At 48.7% G+C, this 25374-nt stretch overlaps 2 protein-coding genes across 2 annotated transcripts; both read left to right on the top strand.

Moving 5' to 3' along the window:
* Positions 1-515: 515 nt before the first annotated feature.
* LOC311512617 (cathepsin S-like) lies at positions 516-12084 on the top strand. Its single transcript, XM_084613935.1, has 8 exons — positions 516-706; positions 2893-3033; positions 4248-4370; positions 5968-6117; positions 6198-6422; positions 7876-8041; positions 9578-9680; positions 9921-12084. Exons 2-8 carry the CDS (start codon positions 2902-2904, stop codon positions 10018-10020), a joined length of 999 nt encoding a protein of 332 aa, XP_084470061.1. The 5' UTR covers positions 516-706; positions 2893-2901; the 3' UTR covers positions 10021-12084.
* A 2613-nt stretch (positions 12085-14697) lies between these two features.
* CTSS (cathepsin S) lies at positions 14698-24629 on the top strand. The gene is made up of 8 exons (XM_084613934.1): positions 14698-15055; positions 16018-16158; positions 17378-17500; positions 18941-19090; positions 19171-19395; positions 20788-20953; positions 22877-22979; positions 23220-24629. The coding sequence occupies exons 2-8, from the start codon at positions 16027-16029 to the stop codon at positions 23317-23319; spliced, it is 999 nt and encodes a 332-aa protein (XP_084470060.1). The 5' UTR covers positions 14698-15055; positions 16018-16026; the 3' UTR covers positions 23320-24629.
* The last annotated feature ends 745 nt before the right edge of the window (positions 24630-25374 follow it).

Genomic DNA, 25374 nt, shown 5'->3' with positions numbered 1-25374 from the left:
CAAATGCCAGTGAAGCAGGCACTGGACTGCAACTCAGGAGACCTGCATTCTAGTCCCTGCACTAGCCCTGCCCTGCTGTGTGACCTTGGGCAAATTGCTTCCCTGATCTGTGCCTCAGTTTCCCCCTGCCCTTCGTCTGTCTTTATCTATTTAGCTTGCGAGCTCAGGGAGGCAGGCTCTGTCTTTCCCTCTGTGTTCATGCAGAACCGGTGGACCTGGGTCCTTATTTCAGCTGATATCTCTAGGTTTTACCATAATACTGATGGTAACTTAAACCCCAAAAGGGAGGTCCCAGCGACTGTTTGCACCTGTCTGAGCTTTTGAAAATGTTGACCCTACTAGTTTATTTTTTAACTCTCCCAATCATGTGCTGTAGGGTCTGAGAAGGGAAGGAAAAACATCTGATTTTAGTCTTCCGGGGCTGGGGACTGAAAATCAGCCTGCAGCTGTAGTGAACATCCCTATTTTGATACAGTCACAGTAATAGTGAAACCAGAGGTCCTGGCATTTCCCTATTCACAGTCCCCTGTGATGAGCCTGGCAGGGCAAACCGAAGTTGTTGTTCTCAGCATGCAGTCAGAGCAGGAAGTGTGTTAGGGTTCACTCAGGAGCTAACGTTGGGAGGAGAATTTGGGGGAATTCTTGCTGCCTGCCGATCAGTTCAGGATTCCTGTCTAGAAATCTCCACTGGGCGAACTCCCATCTGGTATGTTTGGCTTTTTCTTTTTCCCCCTGTACTTTAAATCTCCTCTTCGTCATGTTTGGAACCATATGTTTGAGGAACTAAAATCAAGAAATGATGTTTTGTATTTTGCTTGTAGAGAGTTTGCATCTGCATACATCGGCGTGTATCAGTCTTGTCTTTCTATCCCCATATAAAACTTTCTCTCTTCCAATAACCTCCTCTATCCAGTGATGAGCTACCAAAATCTTAACAACCGGTTCCCTATAAAAAGTTCTGATTTAAGGGATGTGCCCCAGTATGTATTTTTTGTACCAACAGGGTTACTATACGTCCGTATTTTCCCGGACGGCCATTTAAGAACCAAAAAGCCTGACCTGTCCGGGAAAATACGTGTGTGTATTAACCCTGCCTCAAGTTCTTTTTTACAAAGATGGGCCTGAACTAGAAACGAGCTCCGTTTCACATGTGTGGGTCCCCGCCACGCCCTGGGGGTGTGCTAGGGGGACCAGATGTCCCGATTTTATAGGGACAGTCCCAATTTTGGGGTCTTTTTCCTTATATAGGCTCCTTTTACCCCCCACTCCCATCCTGATTTTTCACACTTGCTGTCTGGTCACCCGAGGGTGTGCACATGTGTGGGTCTCAGCTGCTCCATGCCCCCCTCATTGAAGCAGGTGTGCAGGGTTACTGCCCTGGGAACTGCAGGGCACCAGTGGACGTGGGGCCAGCTGAAGACAGGGGGATGGGGCAGGGCTAGCTGGAAGCAGGGGGTGCGGGGCTGGCTGTGGGCAGGGCAGGGGGTGCGGAGCTGGCTGGAGACAGGAGGGTGTGGGGTTGGCTGGAGGCAAGGGTCTGGCTGGAGACAGGGCAGGAGCTGACTGGAGGTAGGGGCTGGCTGCAGGCAGGGCATGGGGGTGCAGGGCTGGCTGGAGACAGGGGCTGGCTGCGGGCAGGGCAGGGGGTACGCGAGGGGCTGGTGCGGGCAGGGGGTGCAGAGGTGGCTGGAGGCAGGGGCTGGTGCGGGCAGGGGGTGCAGGCGGTGCCTGGAGGCAGGGGGTGCAGGGGCTGGCTGGAGGCAGGGGCTGGCTGCAGGGCAGGGTGGTGGGCGCTCATGGGGAGAGCAGTAGGACGCAGCCCAGGCCCAGCAGAGCAGCCGGGGACCCACCAGGCAGCAGCGGGAGCCCCAGGGCCAGGGGTCGGGGGAACAGCACCAGGGCTTGTGCCCAGGGCCAGGTGGCAGCCCACATGGCTCCCGCAGCGCAGCGCCCCCGGTGGCCGGAGGAGGAATTTCATCACTTCCCAGCCAGAGCCCATCAAAGCCTCAGCGCCCCCTTCAGGGAAGCGGGTTAACAACCGGTTCTAAAACTGCTTCAAAATTTAACAACCAGTTCGGGCGAACCGGCTCCAGCTCACCACTGCCTCTATCTATCCATTCAACACCCTCTCTCTCACTTGCCATACACCCTATCTATCTATTCTCATACACCCGCTCTGTCTCTCTGTCTTTCTAGCCCCGTACACCCCTCCATCTTCCTATTTAGGCTGGAGTGTTCAAAGGAACCTAGGGGAGTTAGGTGAGAGTTAATGGGATTTGGTTGCCTAACTCCCTTGAAAATTGCTTGGGCTCCTTTGAAAATCCAAGCCCTCTTCACCCAAATCTCTCTGGGCCAGATCCTCAGCTGGTGTAAATCAGCTTTGCTCCAGTGACCACAATGGAGCGACACCAGTTTACACCACCTAGGGATCAAACTCATTGACCTCAGTGAAGCTACATCAGTTCCCACCCCAGCTGGGAATGTCTCTGACTTTCGCTAGCTCTATCCCTCCCTCCCCGCTGTATCCCTTATACCAGGCTCTAATGCCCAGGTCCAGGTCCAAGATCCAGTTCAGGAGCTGTGGAAGTACCCGGGTGATATTATCCATTCACCTAGCTCTGTTTTCCTTTCAAGTCTGTTGTTGTCGTATGGGGTTCCAGGAAGCCCCTTCCCTCGCCCCCTCGCCCCCAAGAGGTACAAGTGTGAGAGCTGCTGCAGGGTCAGGGTTTGCTTCTTGACACTTTGCTCCTGGCAGAGAGAGTGGAGAAATCTCAGCAAGTCAGTGTTGGATCTTTTGCACAATCACTGAGTGGAGGAAATTGAGACACTTGACTTAACCATGCAGATATTATCTTTCACCAGCGTGCTCTTTTTTTTTTTTTTTTTCCCTAGCTGACCAGAATGAAGCTGTTGCTTTGTATCTTCCTGGCCTCTCTTGCTTCTGCTGCTACTGCACATCTACACTCAGACCCGACGCTGGACAACCACTGGGAGCTCTGGAAGAAAACCTATGGCAAGCAATACAGCCACAAGGTGGGGTCTGTGCAGCTGTGGGTTTGAAGTGGGGGAGGGGGATTTCCATCACCATCTCCCCTCCGGTCAGCAGGTATCCAGGACCTTGGCATGCCAGCCCTCTGGCAGCTCTCACTGAGATCGGTGCCTCCTGTTCCTCTTCTGGAGACTGTAAAGCTCTCTCTGCTTTCAGAAGTGCATTCAGCTTTAATGAGCACTGGGCCCTGCATGTACCCTCCACCTTGCCTAAACCATCCCAGGGGGTTAGCTGATTTCTTAAAGCGTGTTTTGTTAGGGATATATTAGAGCCAGGTGACATATTTCACACACCTCTTTTTTCTTTCTTTCTTTTTTTTTTTGGTGGCAAAATGCATATTCGGGTTGACAGAAACAATTGGGGAATTTGGCTAGATTTTGGCAGATTGTTTCTGTCAAATTAAAAAAAATAAAATGGGAAGGTGGGAAAAAGTGATTCATTTCAGCGTTTAATAAATGAACCGTTTTGACTTTTCCTTTTGGAAAGCCATTTTGTCTTGGAATTTCCCTCCGTTCTATTAACAATAACTAAATAAAAAGGTTTAAAAAGCCCCAAATTGAAACAAAATGTTTGACTCAAGTCCAAAAATCTTCAACTGATTTTAAAAACGTTGTTTGGTTTGGCTGCCAAACCAAAAAGTCAGTGATTTGTACAGCTGTAAGCTGTATTGTGAATGTTTGATTCTTGATATTGTTTTGCCTCCTAACTGTATGTTCAGCTCCTTAATTACTTTGGCTTAGTTGAAGGCCCCGACTGTTTGGGGTCATTAGTGAATCCTACAGTACTTTCCTCCTAAATTACAAGGTATCATCACTGTCCTGGTGGCAATTACATTCTGCCTCCCTATAGTTCCCCCTGATGATTTAAGTGGATACAATGTGATTCTTCTCTTCTTGTCCCACCCTGTTGTGTAGTGTTGCTGTGTGCTGTTAAAAAACAGCTGCAGACCACTCCAGAACTGGCTGCATTTTGGGGCTGCGGTAGGACTCAATCTTGCCACGCTTAACTTGTTAAGACTCCCCTTGATTTCCTAGGACGTTTTGCTTGAGTGAGTGTTGTAGGATCTGGGCAAGATTTTTGCAAAGCACTCAGGTTCCTGGGGGATCAAAAAGCGCTGTAGAACTATAACTCATTTATACTGCACATGGTTTCCTCTGGGCTACTGCATAATAACGTGGGGACTGTGCTTTGGTTCCAGAAAGAGGAAGGGGAACGGCGCGTGACTTGGGAAAAGAACCTCAAGCTTGTTATGCTGCATAACCTCGAGCACTCACTGGGGCTGCATTCCTATGAGCTGGGCATGAACCACCTGGCAGACATGGTAAGTTTAAAAAAAATATCACTTCAGACCAAGTGACCGGGCATCTGGGAATTATCTGTATTTCTCAGGGGGTGCCATGGCCAGAGAATGTAACTGAATCGGGGTAGAATAAGCTGCAGCCAATTCAGGGTCAGTATGAGCAGTGCAGAGGTAGGCCCACAAACCACAGCACCCCTATGTGTCCTCCAGCAGCAACCTGCCCCCTTTACTGCTCCCGAGAGCTGTGCAAATCTTTGTCCTACATGCTGGTGTCAGGGGTGTGTGGGGGAAATCTGCCATCAATGGGGTAGTCCTGATTTTTTAAGTGCAGGTACTCCACCCCCTGCTAGCCCGCTGCTGGTGTGACCCCTCCTTCCCCCCCCTGAATGTTTCTGTATCAAATGGCATCCTCCAAGCAGTGTCACCTTGCACACAGAGTGCACGTGAGATCAAAACTGAGAGAATCCCATTCCTGCAGGTTCCTGCTTCTCTACCTTACTGTGTCTTCCACCCTCCCTTACCCCCATGAGGAATGCCACGTGTGGAATAACACACAGCCTGTCTGCTAGGCCATTGCCGGTTAAAGAAGTTGCTCCTTTAACTGAAATTGCAGGGGCTTGTGCTTCAGATCCCGTTACTGCCACCGCCAAGCATTCAGGACTCAGGAGTCAGGCCCCTAAAATCATGGGGGGGCTTAAAAATCCTGGAATTTGAAGAAAGTCTAAGTCTGGGGGCTCTTTTTATTTGCCTCTGGGTTTTGCGCTTTTAAGGGTTATGTTTTCCTGCAGGTCTCCACAGCAACACGAGAGATGGAAATTTAAAAAAAAAAAAAAAAAGGCTGAACTTCTTGTGCAATCTCACAACTCCTTCCCCCCCACATTGGTGCTTTAAGGAAAACACCAGATATACTGACACGCACAATAAAATCAAGAGACTTGGCAATGCTGATGCTCCTGGGTAGAGCTTTGTGAAGAAGAGATTTTTTTGGTTTGGTGGCTGAAAAATCAATCAATCAAAAGTTAGCTTCAGGTGGACCTGAAATAGCAATGGTGAAATGAAAAAAAGATGAAAACAATTGATTTACGGTTGGACAACACATTTTTTTTAGTTTTCTAGATTATTTTACCTTTTTAAGAAATAAATAAATAAAATGGCAGTAAAATTTGAACTGAAAAGTCATTTTGACGGGTTATGAATTTTTTCCCCCCAGCTGAAACAATTTTGCAAATTCAAGGTGAGTTCACGCATTGTTTCGGTCCACCCAAATATGCAGTTTTCAGCCAAAAAAAAATATTGTTTTTGTCTGAAAACTTTCCGACAGTGCTAGTCCTGGGTTCTCTCCCCAGCAATATCCTGGGGGAGGATTAGCACATGAAGAATCACAGAATCCAGAGTTCCCAGCAAACAAAGCTACAGCATAGGCTATTGTGTCAGCCAAACTGATCCCCAGCATTCAGTCCTGCTCATATTTTTCAGTGCATAAAGGAAAACACTGTGTCAATGAACATGAGTTGAACCTGAACCGCAGAGTTTGTATCTGAATTCCCCCAGTGTTTGGGGCCAGCTGTACATCCAAGGGGACGTCAGTCTGAAGGGGTGTGTGTGTTCTTTTAACTAGACCAGCGAGGAAGTGGCTGCTTTGTTAACTGGAGTGAAAATTCCCCACCGACCTGACCGGAATTCCACCTACAGGCCGCGCCCTGGCAGCCAAGTGCCGGACTCCATGGACTGGAGGGACAAAGGATGTGTTACTGATGTGAAGAATCAGGTGGGAGGCTCAATCTGTTCCCTTGCTGACATGGGTGCCCATCACAGCAGTGGCTCAGTGCATCTCTCTGGCTTTTTCAGGGGCCCTGTGGCGCCTGCTGGGCTTTCAGTGCTGTCGGTGCCCTAGAAGCCCAGGTGAAACTGAAAACTGGAAACCTGGTGTCTCTCAGTGCACAGAACCTAGTCGACTGTACCAGTATGTATGGGAACTACGGCTGCAGCGGTGGATATATGACCCAGGCCTTCCAGTACATTATTGATAATGACGGCATTGATTCGGACGCTTCCTATCCGTACACAGCTCGGGTTGGTATCCAGGTTTGAGACAGACACAGAGAGTGTCTGTCTACACTGCACACTAAGCCCGGGTTCTGACTCAGCTTTGATCCCAGGCTCCCCTTCCATCCATACACTAATCAGCCTGACTCAGGACAGCAAGCGCTCAGGCCCCAGGTCCTAGGACTGTGCTAGAGGGGAGGGTCAGCGTCCACGTCCCGCTGACTTGCATCCAAGCCTTGTCATTTTGCAGAGTGGGTGCAGCAAAAGCTGCAGAGCTGAGTCAGAACGTCTGTGCAGGGCAGTATGGACACATTAGCACAGCTGTGAGACCTGGGCCCAGCAATTGTAAACCCAGGTTTACAGTGCAGTGTGGATGCTGAAGAGTGGGCTTGGAAACACTGAGTCCGCAAGCCTGGGTCCCAGAGACCCAGGTTTATGAATGCCATGTAGACATCCCCCAAAAACTCAGAGACTCCCTAGTCCTTTTCGTAGTCTGTTGTTGGCATCTCTTCTGGCGAGTGTGTAGCATTCTGTTCTTTGTGGCCTGTTTTGCTGGGTCTTCCTGTGCTATTTCTGTCAGCACAAAGAACAAGAGAAGAGGTCTGCAGGCAGTCATTAGAGCAGTAAAACTTGGCATCAGTATTCCTGACGTCTACTCCCAATGTTGGGTGGAGAGTGGTGGCTAATGGCTAGAGCAGAGGGACTTGTGCTTAGGTCACTTGTAATCTTAGCTCTGTTTGTTGTAATCTTAGCTCTGTTTGTTCCTCTGACTTCTCAGTGAAACCCAGCTAATCCCACTTCCCCCTGTCCCAGAGGCATGGAGGCTCATAAATCCATCGGTGAAATGCGTGCTGCAAGTGTTCACTGCTGTCACTGAAAGCTGAATCCTCATATTTCTCCTTACCTGAGTGATGGGAAAGGAGAGAGATGAACACTGAGTGAATTAAAATTGGCTGAAAATGCTCTTTTCAGGGCACCAAAGCTATTTGTGAATTTGACCTAAATTTGGCAAATATTTTCTGCCAAAAACCTCCCCTGATTTTTTTCCCCCCGAAAATGTCAAAAGGAACTATTTTGACAGCTCATTCGGAAATGAAATAACATTCGAGATGTTTCATTTGAGCCAAATCAAATTTTTTTCGATTTTTCGTTTCAGCAAAAAACCCTGAAAAAAATGCAATTTTGGTTTGAAACAAACCAATTGGTTTTTTTAGATTTTTGTTTTGTTTTGTTTTCTTTCATTTGTTTGTTTTTCCAGGTAAGTCACTGAACTGAAAAATGAATTAGTCCCTCAGCTCTGATCTCGATGCCCAGAGGCAGAGGGAATGCTCCAGAGGGAGCAGCAGTGGTCTAAGAAATGTGAGGAATTCAGACAACGGAGGGGAATACAAGGGAGATCAAAACAAATGTTGCGAGTGGGTCAGATGTTCATGCCAGAGGCTGAAATGTCCCTGTTTCATTTGCTCTTTGCCACTGCCAGAACGGAACGTGTCACTATAACCCTGCCACGCGAGCCGCCACCTGCTCCAAGTTCGTTCAGCTCCCGTATGCCAATGAAGCAGCCCTGAAGGATGCCGTAGCCGATATCGGACCTGTGTCCGTCGCCATAGATGCGAAACTGCCTTCGTTTTTCCTGTACAGATCAGGTACGTTCTCTAATCTAGAACACCTCGCGCCCGGTGCGGTACGTCGTTTGAAGCCGTGATGCCTTTGCTTTCTGTGGACTGTCTCTTTAAATGTAAAGCGGAATGTGGAGGAAGTTGCTATTTGTTCTGCAGCTTGTTACTGAGGAGACGCACACACTGTGCTCTTCCCATAAAGACCTGCCTTTTGTTTTCTTGTTATTTCCTGGAATCTTTTGATCCCTCTATAAATTATAGTCATTATCAAACAAAGGCCACAGGCAGCTGAATGCATGTTTTGCTGTATGTGAGTGACACCATCCTGTTACCCCTTGGTTCATAGGTGCTGACTTTTATTTTTCCCCAGGGGTGCTCCACCCCTTCCCCTGAGGCCTCACCCTCACTCCGCCTCTTCCCACTCCCAGCTCCCCCGAGGCTCCTGCCCTGCTTACCGCTCTCTGCCTTCCCCAAGCGCCTCTCCTAGCTGCCAAACAGCTGATCTGCGGTGCCTCCAAACAGCTGATCAGTCGCACCTTTGACAGTGCTGCCCATCATCTGTGGCTGCCTACATTACCCCAGGAGCCATCTCAACCCCAGAACTGGGCTGAAAGGCCATTTTAGAGCCGCCCTGAACTGAGTTTGGTGCAGCACAAAATTGCAGCCACAATTTCTGACAGTGCCTGGAATACAACCCAGTCAAAACTAATTAAAAAAAAGCACAGGTTAATGTAAGCCACACCCACTCAGTGGGGTGTTCTGTCCCCCTCTAGTGGTGGCTGGGCCACAGAAAGGTTGAGGAGCCTGCCAGCCTGGGTTAGAAGAGGCTGGGTTTTACAGAGCAAGCAGGAGAGGCTCATGCGTTAATTCAGAAGTCCCATGTTCGGTCCCCGCTGCCCACCCTGGCACACTGGCATTACAATAGCATGAGAGAAGGGTCCACACTGGGGTCCACACTTGGATGTTGCATAAGTTATGGCAAGCTCCCAAGCGCCACACAGAATTGCTGTAGACCCTAACCCTGGCTGGCATGCCCCCTATGCTGGAGCTTTTGGAAGGGCGCCTCCTAAGACAGCTTGTGGCTGTCTTGCTCGGTTCCTGTGCTGGGGGAATTCTGGATGTAGGGTTTTTAAGGGAACACTGTGAGGAGACCATAGTGAGAGGAAGATTCCCTCCCGGTGCTTATGGGAATTGGGTTACTGAAATAACTCACGGGATGTGTGAGATGATGGAGCCTTTCAATGTTTGTACAGGCCATGGAAATTAAACTTCCCAGTGGACAGAGCGCTGGACTGGGGCTTAGGAGAGCTGGGTTTGATTCCAAGGGCAAGTCACTGCCTGCACTGTGCCTCAGTTTCCCTATCTGTGCAATGGAGATAATGAGACTGAGCTGCTTTGTGATCTACTGATGAAAAGAGTGAGAGATTGTTATTATTACCCCCCTTACAGGTTAGAGGCATGTTGGCACCATTTGGGTGCTGTTGCTCACAACAATTTTACTGAGCAGAGAAGTCCTTGCTGGCTTTTTATTCTCCCTTGTGATTGCGCATTCTTTCCTTCCAGGAGTCTACGATGATCCACGCTGCACTGATCATGTGAATCATGGGGTTCTAGTTATCGGCTATGGCACCCTGGATGGGAAGGACTTTTGGCTTGTGAAAAACAGGTAAAAGAAAATCCATCACTGAGCCGTATTTATCTATAGAATAACAAGCTCCTGGGATATGCGTGGGGTATAAGTGAGCTGTGTAGAGCTGTGCATGTATGTGTCTGTACTGATGTGAATTGGATGCCCTTTTTAAACAGTTTGAAACACATGAGAAAATGGGGGAGGGGAACCCTGCCTATAAAGAAAGGTGTTTTATTCTCTTAATGTTTAATTCTGTGCTTTTTCTCCTTCCAACAGCTGGGGTGAATATTTCGGTAACAAAGGGTACATTCGAATGTCCAGGAACAAAGGAAACCACTGTGGGATTGCCAGTTATGGCTCTTATCCACAAATATAGAGGGACGCTCTGCTTCAGAATGCACTCTGGAGATGTGGTCTGTTAAACTGCGAATCTTAGCCTTGCTGTAATCTAACTGCTGTGTTTGAGAACAATGTACGGGCTGTAGTGGCAAAATCCTCCCATCAGATCCATCTGACGGACCTGAGATAAGTAGCCAAAATGATGAATGATCGCGGTTGGTCTGGTCCAGAATTTGGACACTTGTAGCTCACTCTCCCTATCCCGCAGGGGTGTTTTTAATGGATTCATGTCTCTACATTGCTTTGCGCATGTGAAGTGCTATTTCAGTGCTGAGTATTGTCACTGCCTCTGTCTCAAAACGTATTGGCTGAAGGCCACGTCGCACGGGTAAAGCTACTCCACGTGGTGGAGTTGCCGAAGCCACGTCAGAGGTGGCGAGGCGAAGTAGCTGGATCAGCACATCCCTAGCCACATGTATGGATTTTCCCCAGTACAGGTCACAAAGCAATCATTAGCAACCTAGGAGATCAAGCAAACTGTGGACATTCCTTGGAGGAGGGAACATGTTTCCCATGGCCACACAAAATTGGGTTGGTATCTTGCAATGCTGCTCCCATAAGTCTTATGTGAAGACATTAGCACACCTGCCGTCAGAAACGACCTGAGATCGCCTTGTGCCGTGGAGAAGCCCAGCCATGGAACCAAGTGCTTCTGCTGTTATAAAATGTGACCTACAGAGTGAAGTCAGCCTTTGCCACCCGCAGCGCTTGGACCAAGGACACGGTGCAGAGATGAAGGGCCTGATTCTCTCTGCCACTGCACAGCCATTTACCCCTGTGCAAAGTAGGTGTATAATGTTGCTGAATCAGAATAGCAGCAGTTTTCAGCCGAGGTATAAATGACTGCACGGGATGCACAGTAGCGGGGAGTCAGGCCCAAAGGCTGTAAATCTAGCTGCAGGTAGAGGGCTAGTGATTGAATGAGCAAGAAAGCACGGAAAGGGTGAACCTGGAATCCACACCCCCAGCTGCAAGTTCCAGCACAGCACCAGGAAACACACATCTGCTGCCCTGTTCTACTCCACAGGCTGCGGGCCGGGGGCGTCCTGCTTCTGGATCTGACCTACTGTGCCCTACTTCAAGATATGATTTGCAGACACCTATTGACCGAATCCTTGCGGGATACGGTTTCAGTGTGACGTCACACATCTCCACAGCACCTGAAATGCATTCTCTTCTCTCCAATTCAGCACTGAGGTTGCTATGATGATCCAGATGTAATCTCATCTGTAAGCAATGCATGTAAAATAAATTACACATCCTCTTCTGAAAGGAAAAAAAAAATATCCAATTGTCTGAGAAGTTTAGGCTCAGTCTGTTTAGCAGGGCCAGGTGTGGGATACTTAGCGAGCGACAGAAATGCAAAGCCACACCGATTACAGATGAAAGAAACTCTCAGGCCCTGATGCTGCAAAATCTAATTCCCCACAAAGCCACAAAAAAACCCATCAATGGATGAATGTGAACAACTGAGCAACATCGCCTCATGGTGAAATTTCATGAGATTTTCAAGAACCACCAAAGCATTTCTTGCCCTGGGCTAAATTTTCAGTTGTACTTGGGTGGTTCCCTGAGGCTGTCTTGTGTCACTGCTTCCCCTCGTTTGCGGGGAGTGCCAGGTGAGTGACTGTTGGATCTTGGGCAGCCCCTGTTGTTAGGCAGTGTCTGACTGTGTGCTGTTTGTTACCTGAACGTTTAGGATGAAATTCACCATGTGCAGAGGGCCAGCACAAGGTCTAGACGCCATTCTAGGGTGATCAGGTGCCCAGTTTTTGCCTGGAAAGTCCAGTTTTAAAAGGGACCAGATAGTGTCCAATCAGATTTACTGACTGGACATTCAACGTCTGGTTACTGCGGGCGAGGGAGGTGCTGGATCATCACCCACACCAACCTCTACTCAGCTGGGGCCGCCTCCTACCTTTGTTGAGTGGCTGCAGCTCCCAGCCCTGGTTCCACAGGCAAATCCCTCCTGACCCAGGTGGGGAGGGATGGAAGGAGAAAAGCAGTGAGCCACAGGGGGAGGAGGGAAGAGGAGTGGATGGGGCTGGGCCTCAGGGGAAGAGTCGGGGCAGAGGCGGGGCTTTTGGGGGAAATAGGCAGGGAAGGGGAGATTCTGGCATGGACACACACACGCACACACATATAGAGCCCTCTGTACGATGGCCCCAGCCACATTATGGGCCTGGCTCCTGTTTGCACTATGGCCTATTTGCACTGGGTAGAGCAGTGTAGAGGTGAGTCCCTCCTGACCAAGGCGGTGGGGGATGGAAGGGGAAAAGCAGCAAGCAACAGGGGGAGGGGGGAAGAGGAGTGGATGGGGCGGGGCCTCAGGGGAATGGGCGGGGCAGGGGAGGTTGTGGTACTCCTGCGGGAGTGTCCGGTTTTTAAATACAGTAACTCCTCACTTAACATTGTCGTTCTGTTCCTGAAAAATGCGACTTTAAGCAAAACAATGTTAAGCAAATCCAATTTCCCCATAAGAATTAATGTAAATGGGGGGGGGGGGTTTACGTTCCAGGGAAATTTTTTTCACCAGACAAAAGACTATATATATATATATACACACACACACAGTATAAATTTTAAATAAACAATTGAATACTGTACACAGTGATGATGATTGTGAAGCTTGGTTGAGGTGGTGGAGTCAGAGGGTGGGATATTTCCCAGGGAATGCCTTGCTGCTAAATGACGAACTAGCACTCGACTGAGCCCTCAAGGGTTAACCCATTGTTAATGTAGCCTCACACTCTACAAGCAGCGCGACTGGAGGGAGGGGACACAGCACGACAGACAGAGACAGAGACACACCCCCTGTGTGTCAGAGAGAGACGCGCACTGACCATACCCTAAGTACGCTGCCTTTTTAAGTAGATCAGCAAGTTGAGACAGCAGCTGCTCCCAGGAAGCTCCCTCCGTCCTGAGCCCTGTTGTGTCCACCCCCCTCCTCTCATGGAGATGGGGTAAGTGGGGTGCAGGAGCAGGGGGGAGGGGGACACCCTGACATTAGCCCCCTTCTCTCCCGCCCCTGCACAGCAAGCAGGAGGCTCCTGGGAGCAACTCCGAGGCAGAGGGCAGGAGCAGCACATGGCAGTGGGGGGAGGGACAGCTGAACTGCGGCAATTGATAGCCTGTTGGGCGGCTGCCGCACAGGCAACTTAGGGGAGCGGGGAGCGGATAGGGGGCTGCCGGCCCACCCTGGTTCCAAACCCGCACCAGCTAGCTCCAGCGGGCTGCTCTTACTGCAATCTGTGAACAAAGCAGGCGGCTGCCAAACGACTTTATAGGGGAGCATTGCACAACTTTAACCAAGCATGTTCCCTAAATCTGTGAACAAAGCAGGCGGCTGCCAAACGACTTTATAGGGGAGCATTGCACAACTTTAACCAAGCATGTTCCCTAATTGATCAGTAATGTAACAACGTTAACCGGAATGACTTTAAGTGAGGAGTTACTGTATTACCAAGTTGGCAACCCTACTCACATCCCACTTAAGCCCTCAAAAAAGACGGGGCGCTCCAGGTCCCACTACCCCAGCATGGGATCCCCTCCACTGCTCCATGTCACCAGTTCCCTCTCTCCTTTGACTTCCAGAGTGAAGGGGTGAAAGGGAGTGGTGGGGGAGGAGGGCTGGAAGGCAGAAAGGAAGCAGAGGAAATAAATGGATGATGGGGTAGATGGAATGGGGATGGGGTTGGAGCAAGAAGGGGGAGGCCTGGGAGAGCAGGGGCTGTGCTCACAGATTTTAAGCTTCATTTCCGTCAACCATTGGACCGTAGGGTGGGGAATTGCTATGCCCACCTGCTGAGAGCAGGAGTCCCCCGCGGAGAGATGCCACCCCCTGGAAACAGGTGTCCCCGAGGTGGGTACAAGCAGTCACTAGCACTTTGTCATTGCAGCAGTGGGAAGGAAAAGGTTAAACCAGTCCTGACCCCCAGACCTCCCCTAATTTGAGACAGGGTTAAGCCCTTCATTCATACCATAATGACAACGCATTGATAACAGCATTCACCACCCTGCATTCAGATTTAATAATTTTATTAAGATGTTAAAATAAAAAGAAAACGGTACAGAGTTTAAGCATAGAAGTTTCTGGTTATCAGGGAATAAGGTACAGATTTTCAAGGGGTGCGAAGTTCAGTTTAGGAACGGGTGGCGTAAGGAATAAATAATCTGCACCTAGAGGGCATTTCTGCTCAGCCCTGTGCACTCAGGAAAGTGCCCGGGTGCTCTGAAAATCCCAGTCAATGCTGGGTGCTCAGGCAGTTGAGGCTAAACCAAACGCCGGCTTGGAGAGCGTGCTGGGTGCCCAAATGCCAGTGAAGCAGGCACTGGACTGCAACCCAAGAGACCTCTGTTCCCCGCACTAGCCCTGCCCTGCTGTGTGACCTTGGGCAAATTGCTTCCCTGATCTGTGCCTCAGTTTCCCCCTGCCCTTCGTCTGTCTTTATCTATTTAGCTTGTGAACTCAGGGAGGCAGGCTCTGTCTTTCCCTCTGTGTTCATGAAGAACCCGGTGCAACTGGGTCCTAATATCAACCGGGATCTCTAGGTTTTACCATAATATGGATGATAACTTAAACCCCAAAAGGGAGGTCCCAGCGACTGTTTGCACCTGTCTGAGCTTTTGAAAATGTTGACCCTACTAGTTTATTTTTTAACTCTCCCAATCATGTGCTGTAGGGTCTGAGAAGGGAAGGAAAAACATCTGATTTTAGTCTTCCGGGGCTGGGGACTGAAAATCAGCCTGCAGCCATAGCGAACATCCCTGTTTTGATACAGTCACAGTAAAAGTGAAAGCAGAGGTCCTGCCATTTCCTCATTCACAGTCCCATGTGACGAGCCTGGGAGAGCAAACCGAACTCCTTCTTCTAGGCATGCAGTCACAGCAGGAAGGGTGTTAGGGTTCACTCAGTAGCCAACCTTGGGAGGAGAATTTGGGGGAATTCTTGCTGCCTGCTGATCAGTTCAGGATTCCTGCCTAGAAATTTCCACTGGGCGAACTCCCGTCAGGTATGTTTGACTTTTTATTTTTCCCCTTGTACTTTAAATCTCCTCTTCGTCATGTTTGGAATAATGTGTTTGAGGAAGTAAAATAAAAAAATGATGTTTTGTATTTTGCTTGTAGAGAGTTTGCATCTGCATACATCGGCGTGTATCAGTCTTGTCCTTCTATCCCCATATAAAAGTCTCTCTCTTCCAATAACCCCCTCTATCTATCTATTCAACACCCTTTCTATCTATCTATTCTCATACACCTGCTCTGTCTCTCTCTCTGTCTCTCTAGCTCCATAAAACTTTCCATCTTCCTATCTTGGCTGGAGTGTTCAAAGGAACCTAGGGGAGTTAGGTGAGAGTTAATGGGATTTGGTTGCCTAACTCCCTTGAAAATTGCTTGGGCTCCTTTGAAAATTCAAGCCCTCTTCACACAAATCTCTGTGGGCCAGATCCTCAGCTGGTGTAAATCAGCTTTGCTCCAGTGACCACAATGGAGCGACACCAGTTTACAACACCTAGGGATCAAACTCATTGACCTCAGTGAAGCTACATCAATTCCCACCCCAGCTGGGAATGTCTCTGACTTTTGCTAGCTCTATCCCTCCCTCCCCGCTGTATCCCTTATACCAGGCTCTGATGCCCAGGTCCAGGTCCAAGATCCAGTTCAGGAGCTGTGGAAGTACCCGGGTGATATTATCCATTCACATAGCTCTGTTTTCCTTTCAAGTCTGTTGTTGTCGTATGGGGTTCCAGGAAGCCCCTTCCCTCGCCCCCAAGAGGTACAAGTGTGAGAGCTGCTGCAGGGTCAGGGTTTGCTTCTTGACACTTTGCTCCTGGCAGAGAGAGTGGAGAAATCTCAGCAAGTCAGTGTTGGATCTTTTGCACCATCACTGAGTGGAGGAAATTGAGACACTTGACTTAACCATGCAGATATTATCTTTCACCAGCGTGCTCTTTTTTTTTTTTTTTTCCCCTAGCTGACCAGAATGAAGCTGTTGTTTTGTATCTTCCTGGCCTCTCTTGCTTCTGCTGCTACTGCACATCTACACTCAGATCCGACGCTGGACAACCACTGGGAGCTCTGGAAGAAAACCTATGGCAAGCAATACAGCCACAAGGTGGGGTCTGTGCAGCTGTGGGTTTGAAGTGGGGGAGGGGGATTTCCATCACCATCTCCCCTCCGGTCAGCAGGTATCCAGGACCTTGGCATGCCAGCCCTCTGGCAGCTCTCACTGAGATCGGTGCCTCCTGTTCCTCTTCTGGAGACTGTAAAGCTCTCTCTGCTTTCAGAAGTGCATTCAGCTTTAATGAGCACTGGGCCCTGTATGTACCCTCCACCTTGCCTAAACCATCCCAGGGGGTTAGCTGATTTCTTAAAGCGTGTTTTGTTAGGGATATATTAGAGCCAGGTGACGTTTTTCACACAACTCTTTTTTTGTGTGTGTGGACAAATACAGACTTGGGTTGACAGAAACAACTGGGGAATTCGGCTCGATATTGGCAAATTGTTTTAATCAAATTAAAAAAATAAGATGGAAAGGTGGGAAAAAATGGTTCATTTCAGAGTTTAATAAATGAACTATTTTGTCTTTTCTTTCGGAAAGCCATTTCGTGTTGGAATTTCCCTCTGTTCTATTCACAATAACTAAATAAAAAGAATAAATAAAAGGTTTAAAAAGGTTTAAAAAGCTCCAAAATGAAGCAAAACGTTTGACCCAAATCCAAAAATCTTCAAGTGATTTTTAAAACATTGTTTGGTTTGGCTGCCAAACCAAAAAGTCAGTGATTTGTACAGCTGTAAGCTGTATTGTGAATGTTTGATTCTTGATATTGTTTTGCATCCTAACCGTATGTTCAACTCCTTAATTACTTTGGCTTAGTTGAAGGCCCCGACTGCTTGGGGTCATTAGCGAATCCTACAGTACTTTCCTCCTAAATCACAGGTTATCATCACTGTCCTGGTGGCAATTACATTCTGCCTCCCTATAATTCCCCCTGATGATTTAACTGGATACTATGTGATTCTTCTCTTCTTGTCCTACCCTGTTGTGTAGTGTTGCTGTGTGCTGTTAAAAAGCTGCTGCACACCACTCCAGAACTGGCTGCATTTCGAGGGTGGGGAAGGACTCAATCTTGCCACGCTTAACTAGTTAAGACTCCCCTTGATTTCCTAGGACGTTTTGCTTGAGTGAGTGTTGTAGGATCTAGGCAAGATTTTTGCAAAACACTCAGGTTCCTGGGGGATCAAAAAGCGCTGTAGAACTATAACTCATTTATACTGCAGATGGTTTTCTCTGGGCTCTTGATTGTATTGTGGGGGCTGTGCTTTGGTTCCAGAAAGAGGAAGGGGAACGGCGCGTGACCTGGGAAAAGAACCTCAAGCTCGTTATGCTGCATAACCTTGAGCACTCACTGGGGCTGCATTCCTATGAGCTGGGCATGAACCACCTGGCAGACATGGTAAGTTTAAAAAAATATCGCTACAGACCAAGTGACCGGGCATCTGGGAATTATTTGTATTTCCCTGGGAGTGCTGTGGACAGAGAATGTAACTGAATCAGGGGCAGAATAAGCTCCAGCCAATCCTGTGACAGTATGAGCAGTGCAGAGGTAGGTCCACAAATCACAGCACCCTGTGCGTCCTCCAGCAGCAAACCTGCCCCCATCACTGCTCCCGAGAGCTGTGCAGATCTTTGTCCTACATGCTGGTGTCAGGGGTGTGTGTGGGAAATCTGCCATCAGGGGGGTAGTCCTGGTTTTTTAAGTGCAGGGATTGCACCCCCTGCTAGCCCGCTGCTGGTGTGATCCCTCCCCTCCCCCCCAGAATGTTTCTGTATCAAATTTCAGAGTAACAGCCATGTTAGGTTTGGATTTGTGCTGGAAATGGCCCACCTTGATTATCATGCACGTTGTAGGGAGAGTGGTCACTTTGGATGGGCCATTACCAGCAGGAGAGTGAGTTTGTGTGTGTGGTTTTTGGAGGGGGGTGAGGGAGTGAGAGAACCTGGATTTGTGCAGGAAATGGCCCACCTTGATTATCATACACACTGTGAAGAGAGTGGTCACTTTGGATGGGCTATTACCAGCAGGAGAGTGAGTTTGTGTGTGTGTGTGTGGGGGGGGGGGGCGGAGGGTGAGAAAACCTGGATTTGTGCTGGAAATGGCCCAACTTGATGATCACTTTAGATAAGCTATTACCAGCAGGACAGTGGGGTGGGAGGAGGTATTGTTTCATGGTCTCTGTGTATATAATGTCTTCTGCAGTTTCCACAGTATGCATCCGATGAAGTGAGCTGTAGCTCATGAAAGCTCATGCTCAAATAAATTGGTTAGTCTCTAAGGTGCCACAAGTCCTCCTTTTCTTTTTCTGTATCAAATGGCATCCTCCAAGCTGTGTGAGTCTGACCTTGCACATACAGTGCATGTGAGGTCAAAAGTTTGGGAATCCCATTCCCGCAGGTTCCTGCTTCTCTACCTTACTGTGTCTTCCACCCTCCCTTACCCCCATGAGGAATGTCACGTGTGGAATAACACACAACCTGTCTGCTAGGCCATTGCGGGTTAAAGAAGTTGCTCCTTTAACTGAAATTGCAGGGGCTTGTGCTTCAGATCCCATTACTGCCACCGCCAAGCATTCAGAACTCAGGAGTCAGGCCCCTAAAATCATGGGGGGGGCTTAAAAATCCTGGCATTAAAAAAAAAGTCTAAGTCTGGGGGTTCTTATTATTTGCCTCTGGGTTTTGCGCTTTTAAGGGTTATGTTTTCCTGCAGGTCTCCACAGCTACACGAGAGATGGAAACTTAAAAAAAAAAAAAAGAAAAAAAAAGCTGAAATTCTTGTGTAATCTCACAACTCCTTGGAGATGTCAGTCTGACGGGGTGTGTGTGTTCTTTTAACTAGACCAGCGAGGAAGTGGCTGCTTTGTTAACTGGAGTGAAAATTCCCCACCGACCTGACCGGAATTCCACCTACAGGCCGCGCCCTGGCAGCCAAGTGCCGGACTCCATGGACTGGAGGGACAAAGGATGTGTTACTGATGTGAAGAATCAGGTGGGAGGCTCAATCTGTTCCCTTGCTGACATGGGTGCCCATCACAGCAGTGGCTCAGTGCATCTCTCTGGCTTTTTCAGGGGCCCTGTGGCGCCTGCTGGGCTTTCAGTGCTGTCGGTGCCCTAGAAGCCCAGGTGAAACTGAAAACTGGAAACCTGGTGTCTCTCAGCGCACAGAACCTAGTCGACTGTTCCACTATGTATTGGAACCGCGGCTGCAGCGGTGGATTTATGACCTACGCCTTCCAGTACATCATTGATAATGACGGCATTGATTCAGACGCTTCCTATCCGTACACAGCTCAGGTTGGTATCCAGATTTCAGACAGACACAGAGAGGGTCTGTCTACACTACACGCAAAGCTCGGGTTCTGATTAAGGTTCCCCTTCCATCCACATACAAATCAGCCTGACTCAGGTCAGCAAGCGCTCAGGCCCAAGGTCCTTGGACTCTTCTAGAGGGGTAGGTCAGAGTCTGAGTCCTGCTGACTTGCGTCCAAGCCTTGTCATTTTGCAGAGTGGGTGCAGCAAAAGCTGCAGAGCTGAGTCAGAAGGTCTGTGCAGGGCAGTATGGACACATTAGCACAGCTGTGAGACCTGGGCCCAGCAATTGTAAACCCAGGTTTACAGCGCAGTGTGGATGCTGAAGAGTGGGCTTGGAAACACTGAGTCCGCAAGCCTGGATCCCAGAGACCCAGGTTTAAGAATGCCATGTAGACATCCCCCAAAAACTCAGAGACTCCCTAGTCCTTTTCGTAGTCTGTTGCTGGCATCTCTTCTGGCGAGTGTGTAGCATTCTGTTCTTTGTGGCCTGTTTTGCTGGGTCTTCCTGTGCTGTTTGTGTCAGCACAAAGAACAAGAGAAGAGGTCTGCAGGCAGTCGTTAGAGCAGTAAAACTTGGCATCAGTATTCCTGACGTCTACTCCCAATGTTGGGTGGAGAGTGGTGGCTAATGGCTAGAGCAGAGGGACTTGTGCTCAGGTCACTTGGGTTGTAATCTTAGCTCTGTTTGTTCCTCTGACTTCTCTGTGAAACCCAGCTAATCCCACTTCCCCCTGTCCCAGAGGCATGGAGGCTAATAAAGCCATCTGTGAAATGCGTGCTGCAAATGTTCACTGCTGTCATTGAAAGCTGAATCCTCATATTTCTCCTTACCTGAGTGATGGGAAAGGAGAGAGATGAACACGGAGTGAATTAAAATTGGCTGAAAATGCTCTTTTCAGGGCACCAAAACTATTTGTGAATTTGACCTAAATTTGGCAAATATTTTTGGCCCAAAACCTCCCCTGATTTTTCCCCCCCGGAAATGTCAAAAGGAACCATTTTGACAGCTCATTCGGAAATGAAATGACATTTGAAATGTTTCATTTGAACCAAATGAAATTTATTTGATTTTTTGTTTCAGCAAAAAACCCTGAAAAAATGCAATTTTGGTTTGAAACAAACCAGTGGGGTTTTTTACGTTTTTGTTTTGTTTTCTTTTTGTTGTTGTTTGTTGTTGTTTCCGGGTAAGTCACTGAACTGAAAAATGAATTAGTCCCTCAGCTCTGATCTCGATGCCCAGAGGCAGAAGGAATGTTCCAGAGGGATTCAGACAACAGAGGGGAATAGAAGGGAGATAAACAAATGTTGCAAGTGGGTCAGATGTTCATGCCAGAGGCTGAAATGTCCGTTTCATCTGCTCTTTGCCACTGCCAGAACGGAACGTGTCACTATAACCCTGCCACACGAGCCGCCACCTGCTCCAAGTTCGTTCAGCTCCCGTATGCCGATGAAGCAGCCCTGAAGGATGCCGTAGCCAATATCGGACCTGTGTCTGTTGCCATAGATGCGAAACAGCCTTCGTTTTTCCTGTACAGATCAGGTACGTTCTCTAAGCTAGAACACCTCGCGCCCGGTGCTGTACATAGTTTGAAAGACTGATGCCTTTGCTTTCTGTGGACTGTCTCTTTAAATGTAAAGCGGAATGTGGAGGAAGTTGCTATTTGTTCTGCAGCTTGTTACTGAGGAGATGTGCACATTGTGCTCTTCCCATGGAGACCTGGCTTTTGTTTTCTTGTTATTTCCTGGAATCTTTTGACCCCGCAATAAGTTACAGTCATTATCAAACAAAGGCCACAGGCAGCTGAATGCATGTTTTGCTGTTTGTGAGTGACACCATCCTGTTACCCCTTGGTTCATAGGAACTGACTTTTATTTTTCCCCAGGGGTGCTCCACCCCCGCTCCGCCCTGAGGCCCCACCCCCACTCCACCTCTTCCCCTGAGGCCCCGCCCTTGCTCCACCTCTTCTGCTCCAACCTCTACCCCAAAGCCCCCTCCCCACTCACTGCTCTCTGCCTTCCCCAAGTGCCTCCCCTAGCTGCCGAACAGCTGATCTGCGGTGCCTCCAAACAGCTGATCAGCGGTGCCTTTGGTGGTGCCGCCCATCATCTGTGGCTGGTGGGTGCTGAGCACCCACTATTTTTCCCCCATGGGTGCTCCAGCTCCTCTAGCAGCTGGCAAGAGGATAAAAGCCTACTACTGCTAGAAGCTAATGTCTCTTGTCTTACACCTAGGATATATCTCTACTGCATCCCGGTGGTGGTGGCATGTTGGGTAGATGTAGCTACACATGGCTGCTAAAGGCACTGCGCTGTGTAGCTACCCACAGCACTGCAAGGTTCTGGCGCTGGAGGCAGTGGGAGCTGTCAGAGTTTTTCCCACTACCTCCCGCTGCTGGAGTCTTTCCCTGTGGCAGAAAAAGGCCCCAGCAGCGGGGAGGTAGCGACGTATGACACTGCTAAAACGAGCAGTGCAGATGGGGGAGGCCCTGCTTGGGCATGTAGAGAGCCGTGTAGGGCATATACCCTAAGGGTTCAGGTATGTCTTTACTCCCCTAAGCCGTCTACCCTGCTGTTTATGCGGGGGGTATGTGTAGTGTATACAGTCTACACGCTGCAATAAGGAGTGTGCAGTGTGGACATACTCTTACACTGGAAGCTCTTTGGGGCAGGGACGATCCTTTTGTTCTGTGTTTGTACAGCGCCGTGGGGCCCTGGTCTATGTCTGGGGCTGGCAGGTGCTCCTGTGACACAGATTAATAATAACAACAAATGACCGGAGATGCTCCTTTAGCTCGAAAGGTGCTTCAAGGGTTAATGACCCCGGGTTCAATTCCTGCTGGTGTCTTACAGGGTGTCATTAAAATAGCACCCCAGGGTGGACCCTTCACTCATGTTAATGTAATGCCAATGTGCCGGGGTGAGCAGCGGGGAAGGAACGTGGGACTTCTGAATCTTAACACATGAGCCTTTCCTGCTTGATCTGTAAGACCCAACCTCTTCTAATCAAGGCTGTGAGAGGCTCATCAACCTTTCTGTGGCCCAGCCACCACTAGAGGGGGACAGAATGCCCCACAGAGTGGGCAAGTCTTACATTAATCTGTGCTTTTTTTAATTAGTTTTCACTGGGTTGTATTCCAGGCATTGTCAGATATTTTGGCTGCAAATTTGTGCTGCTTCAAACTCAGCCCAGGTGTTTACGAGAGCTGAGTTCTATTCCCAAGGCAAGTCATTGCCTGCTCTGTGCCTCAGTTTCCCCATCTGCACAATGGAGATAATAAGACTGACCTGCTTTGTGATCTACTGATGAAAAGAGTGAGAGATTGTTATTATTATCCCCCCTCTACAGGGGACCAGGCTAGAGGCATGTTGGTACCATGTGGGTTGCTCACAACAACTTTACTGAGCAGAGAAGTCACTACTGGCTTTTTTTCCTCCCATGTGATTGCATATTCTTTCCTTCCAGGAGTCTACGATGATCCACGCTGCACTGATCATGTGAATCATGGGGTTCTAGTTATTGGCTATGGCACCCTGGATGGGAAGGACTTTTGGCTTGTGAAAAACAGGTAAAAGAAAATCCATCACTGAGCCGTATTTATCTATAGAATAACGTGCTCCTGGGATATGCGTGGGGTATAAGTGAGCTGTGTAGAGCTGTGCATGTATGTGTCTGTACTGATGTGAATTGGATGCCCTTTTTAAACAGTTTGAAACACATGAGAAAATGGGGGAGGGGAACCCTGCCTATAAAGAAAGGTGTTTTATTCTCTTAATGTTTAATTCTGTGCTTTTTCTCCTTCCAACAGCTGGGGTGAATATTTCGGTAACAAAGGGTACATTCGAATGTCCAGGAACAAAGGAAACCACTGTGGGATTGCCAGTTATGGCTCTTATCCACAAATATAGAGGGACGCTCTGCTTCAGAATGCACTCTGGAGATGTGGTCTGTTAAACTGCGAATCTTAGCCTTGCTGTAATCTAACTGCTGTGTTTGAGAACAATGTACGGGCTGTAGTGGCAAAATCCTCCCATCAGATCCATCTGACGGACCTGAGATAAGTAGCCAAAATGATGAATGATCGCGGTTGGTCTGGTCCAGAATTTGGACACTTGTAGCTCACTCTCCCTATCCCGCAGGGGTGTTTTTAATGGATTCATGTCTCTACATTGCTTTGCGCATGTGAAGTGCTATTTCAGTGCTGAGTATTGTCACTGCCTCTGTCTCAAAACGTATTGGCTGAAGGCCACGTCGCACGGGTAAAGCTACTCCACGTGGTGGAGTTGCCGAAGCCACGTCAGAGGTGGCGAGGCGAAGTAGCTGGATCAGCACATCCCTAGCCACATGTATGGATTTTCCCCAGTACAGGTCACAAAGCAATCATTAGCAACCTAGGAGATCAAGCAAACTGTGGACATTCCTTGGAGGAGGGAACATGTTTCCCATGGCCACACAAAATTGGGTTGGTATCTTGCAATGCTGCTCCCATAAGTCTTATGTGAAGACATTAGCACACCTGCCGTCAGAAACGACCTGAGATCGCCTTGTGCCGTGGAGAAGCCCAGCCATGGAACCAAGTGCTTCTGCTGTTATAAAATGTGACCTACAGAGTGAAGTCAGCCTTTGCCACCCGCAGCGCTTGGACCAAGGACACGGTGCAGAGATGAAGGGCCTGATTCTCTCTGCCACTGCACAGCCATTTACCCCTGTGCAAAGTAGGTTTATAATGTTGCTGAATCAGAATAGCAGCAGTTTTCAGCCGAGGTATAAATGACTGCACGGGATGCACAGTAGCGGGGAGTCAGGCCCAAAGGCTGTAAATCTAGCTGCAGGTAGAGGGCTAGTGATTGAATGAGCAAGAAAGCAGGGAAAGGGTGAACCTGGAATCCACACCCCCAGCTGCAAGTTCCAGCACAGCACCGGGAAACACACATCTGCTGCCCTGTTCTACTCCACAGGCTGCGGGCCGGGGGCGCCCTGCTTCTGGATCTGACCTACTGTGCCCTACTTCGAGATATGATTTGCAGACACCTATTGACTGAATCCTTGCGGGATACAGTTTCAGAGTGACGTCACACATCTCCACAGCACCTGAAATGCATTCTCTTCTCTCCAATTCAGCACTGAGGTTGCTATGATGATCCAGATGTAATCTCATCTGTAAGCAATGCATGTAAAATAAATTACACATCCTCTTCTGAAAGGAAAAAAATATATCCAATTGTCTGAGAAGTTTAGGCTCAGTCTGTTCAGCGGGGCCAGGTGTGGGATACTTAGCGAGTGACAGAAATGCAAAACCACACAGATTACAGATGAAACAAACTCTCAGGCCCTGATGCTGCAAAATCTGATTCATGAGGGTGGAGCCCTGAATCTCTGCAAAGCCCCAAGATGGCTCCATATATGCTCATGGGTCCACTTGAATTAATCAGGTTAGAAGGTCAGGGCTTGAGTTTAATCAAAGGGCAGCTGGCAAAATTGTGGGATCCATTTGTGTGTTGCAGGGCCAGGTGGAAAAATGGTCACCAGTGGGACAGGAGTGAGAAATCACATCTTTGTGAAAATGTAACCATTTGGGGAGTTGTCCCCAATTATTTCCTCATTTTTGTGGCTTGTTTTAGCAAAATATAATCTGTCAGTTGCAAAAAAAACCCAAAAACAAAAAAAAACCACCCCTGACAAACCCACAAAAAAACCCACCAATGGATGAATGTGAACAACTGAGCAACATTGCCTCATGGTGAAATTTCATGAGATTTGCAACAACCGCCAAAGCATTTCTTGTCCTGGGCTAAATTTTCAGTTGTACTTGAGTGGTTCCATGAGGCTGTTTTGTGTCACTGCTTCCCCACGTTTGGGGGGAGCGCCAGGTGAGTGACTGATGGATCTTAGGCAGCCCCTGTTGCTAGGCAATATCTGACTGTACTGTATGTTACCTGAACTTTTAGGGTGAAATTCACCCT

This window comes from Lepidochelys olivacea (genome assembly GCF_965140295.1).
Source record: "Lepidochelys olivacea isolate rLepOli2 genome assembly, chromosome: 24".
In the NCBI taxonomy this organism is placed as follows: domain Eukaryota; kingdom Metazoa; phylum Chordata; order Testudines; family Cheloniidae; genus Lepidochelys; species Lepidochelys olivacea.
Note: the sequence above shows the minus strand (reverse complement) of the source record. Positions and strands in the feature narration are given on the sequence as shown.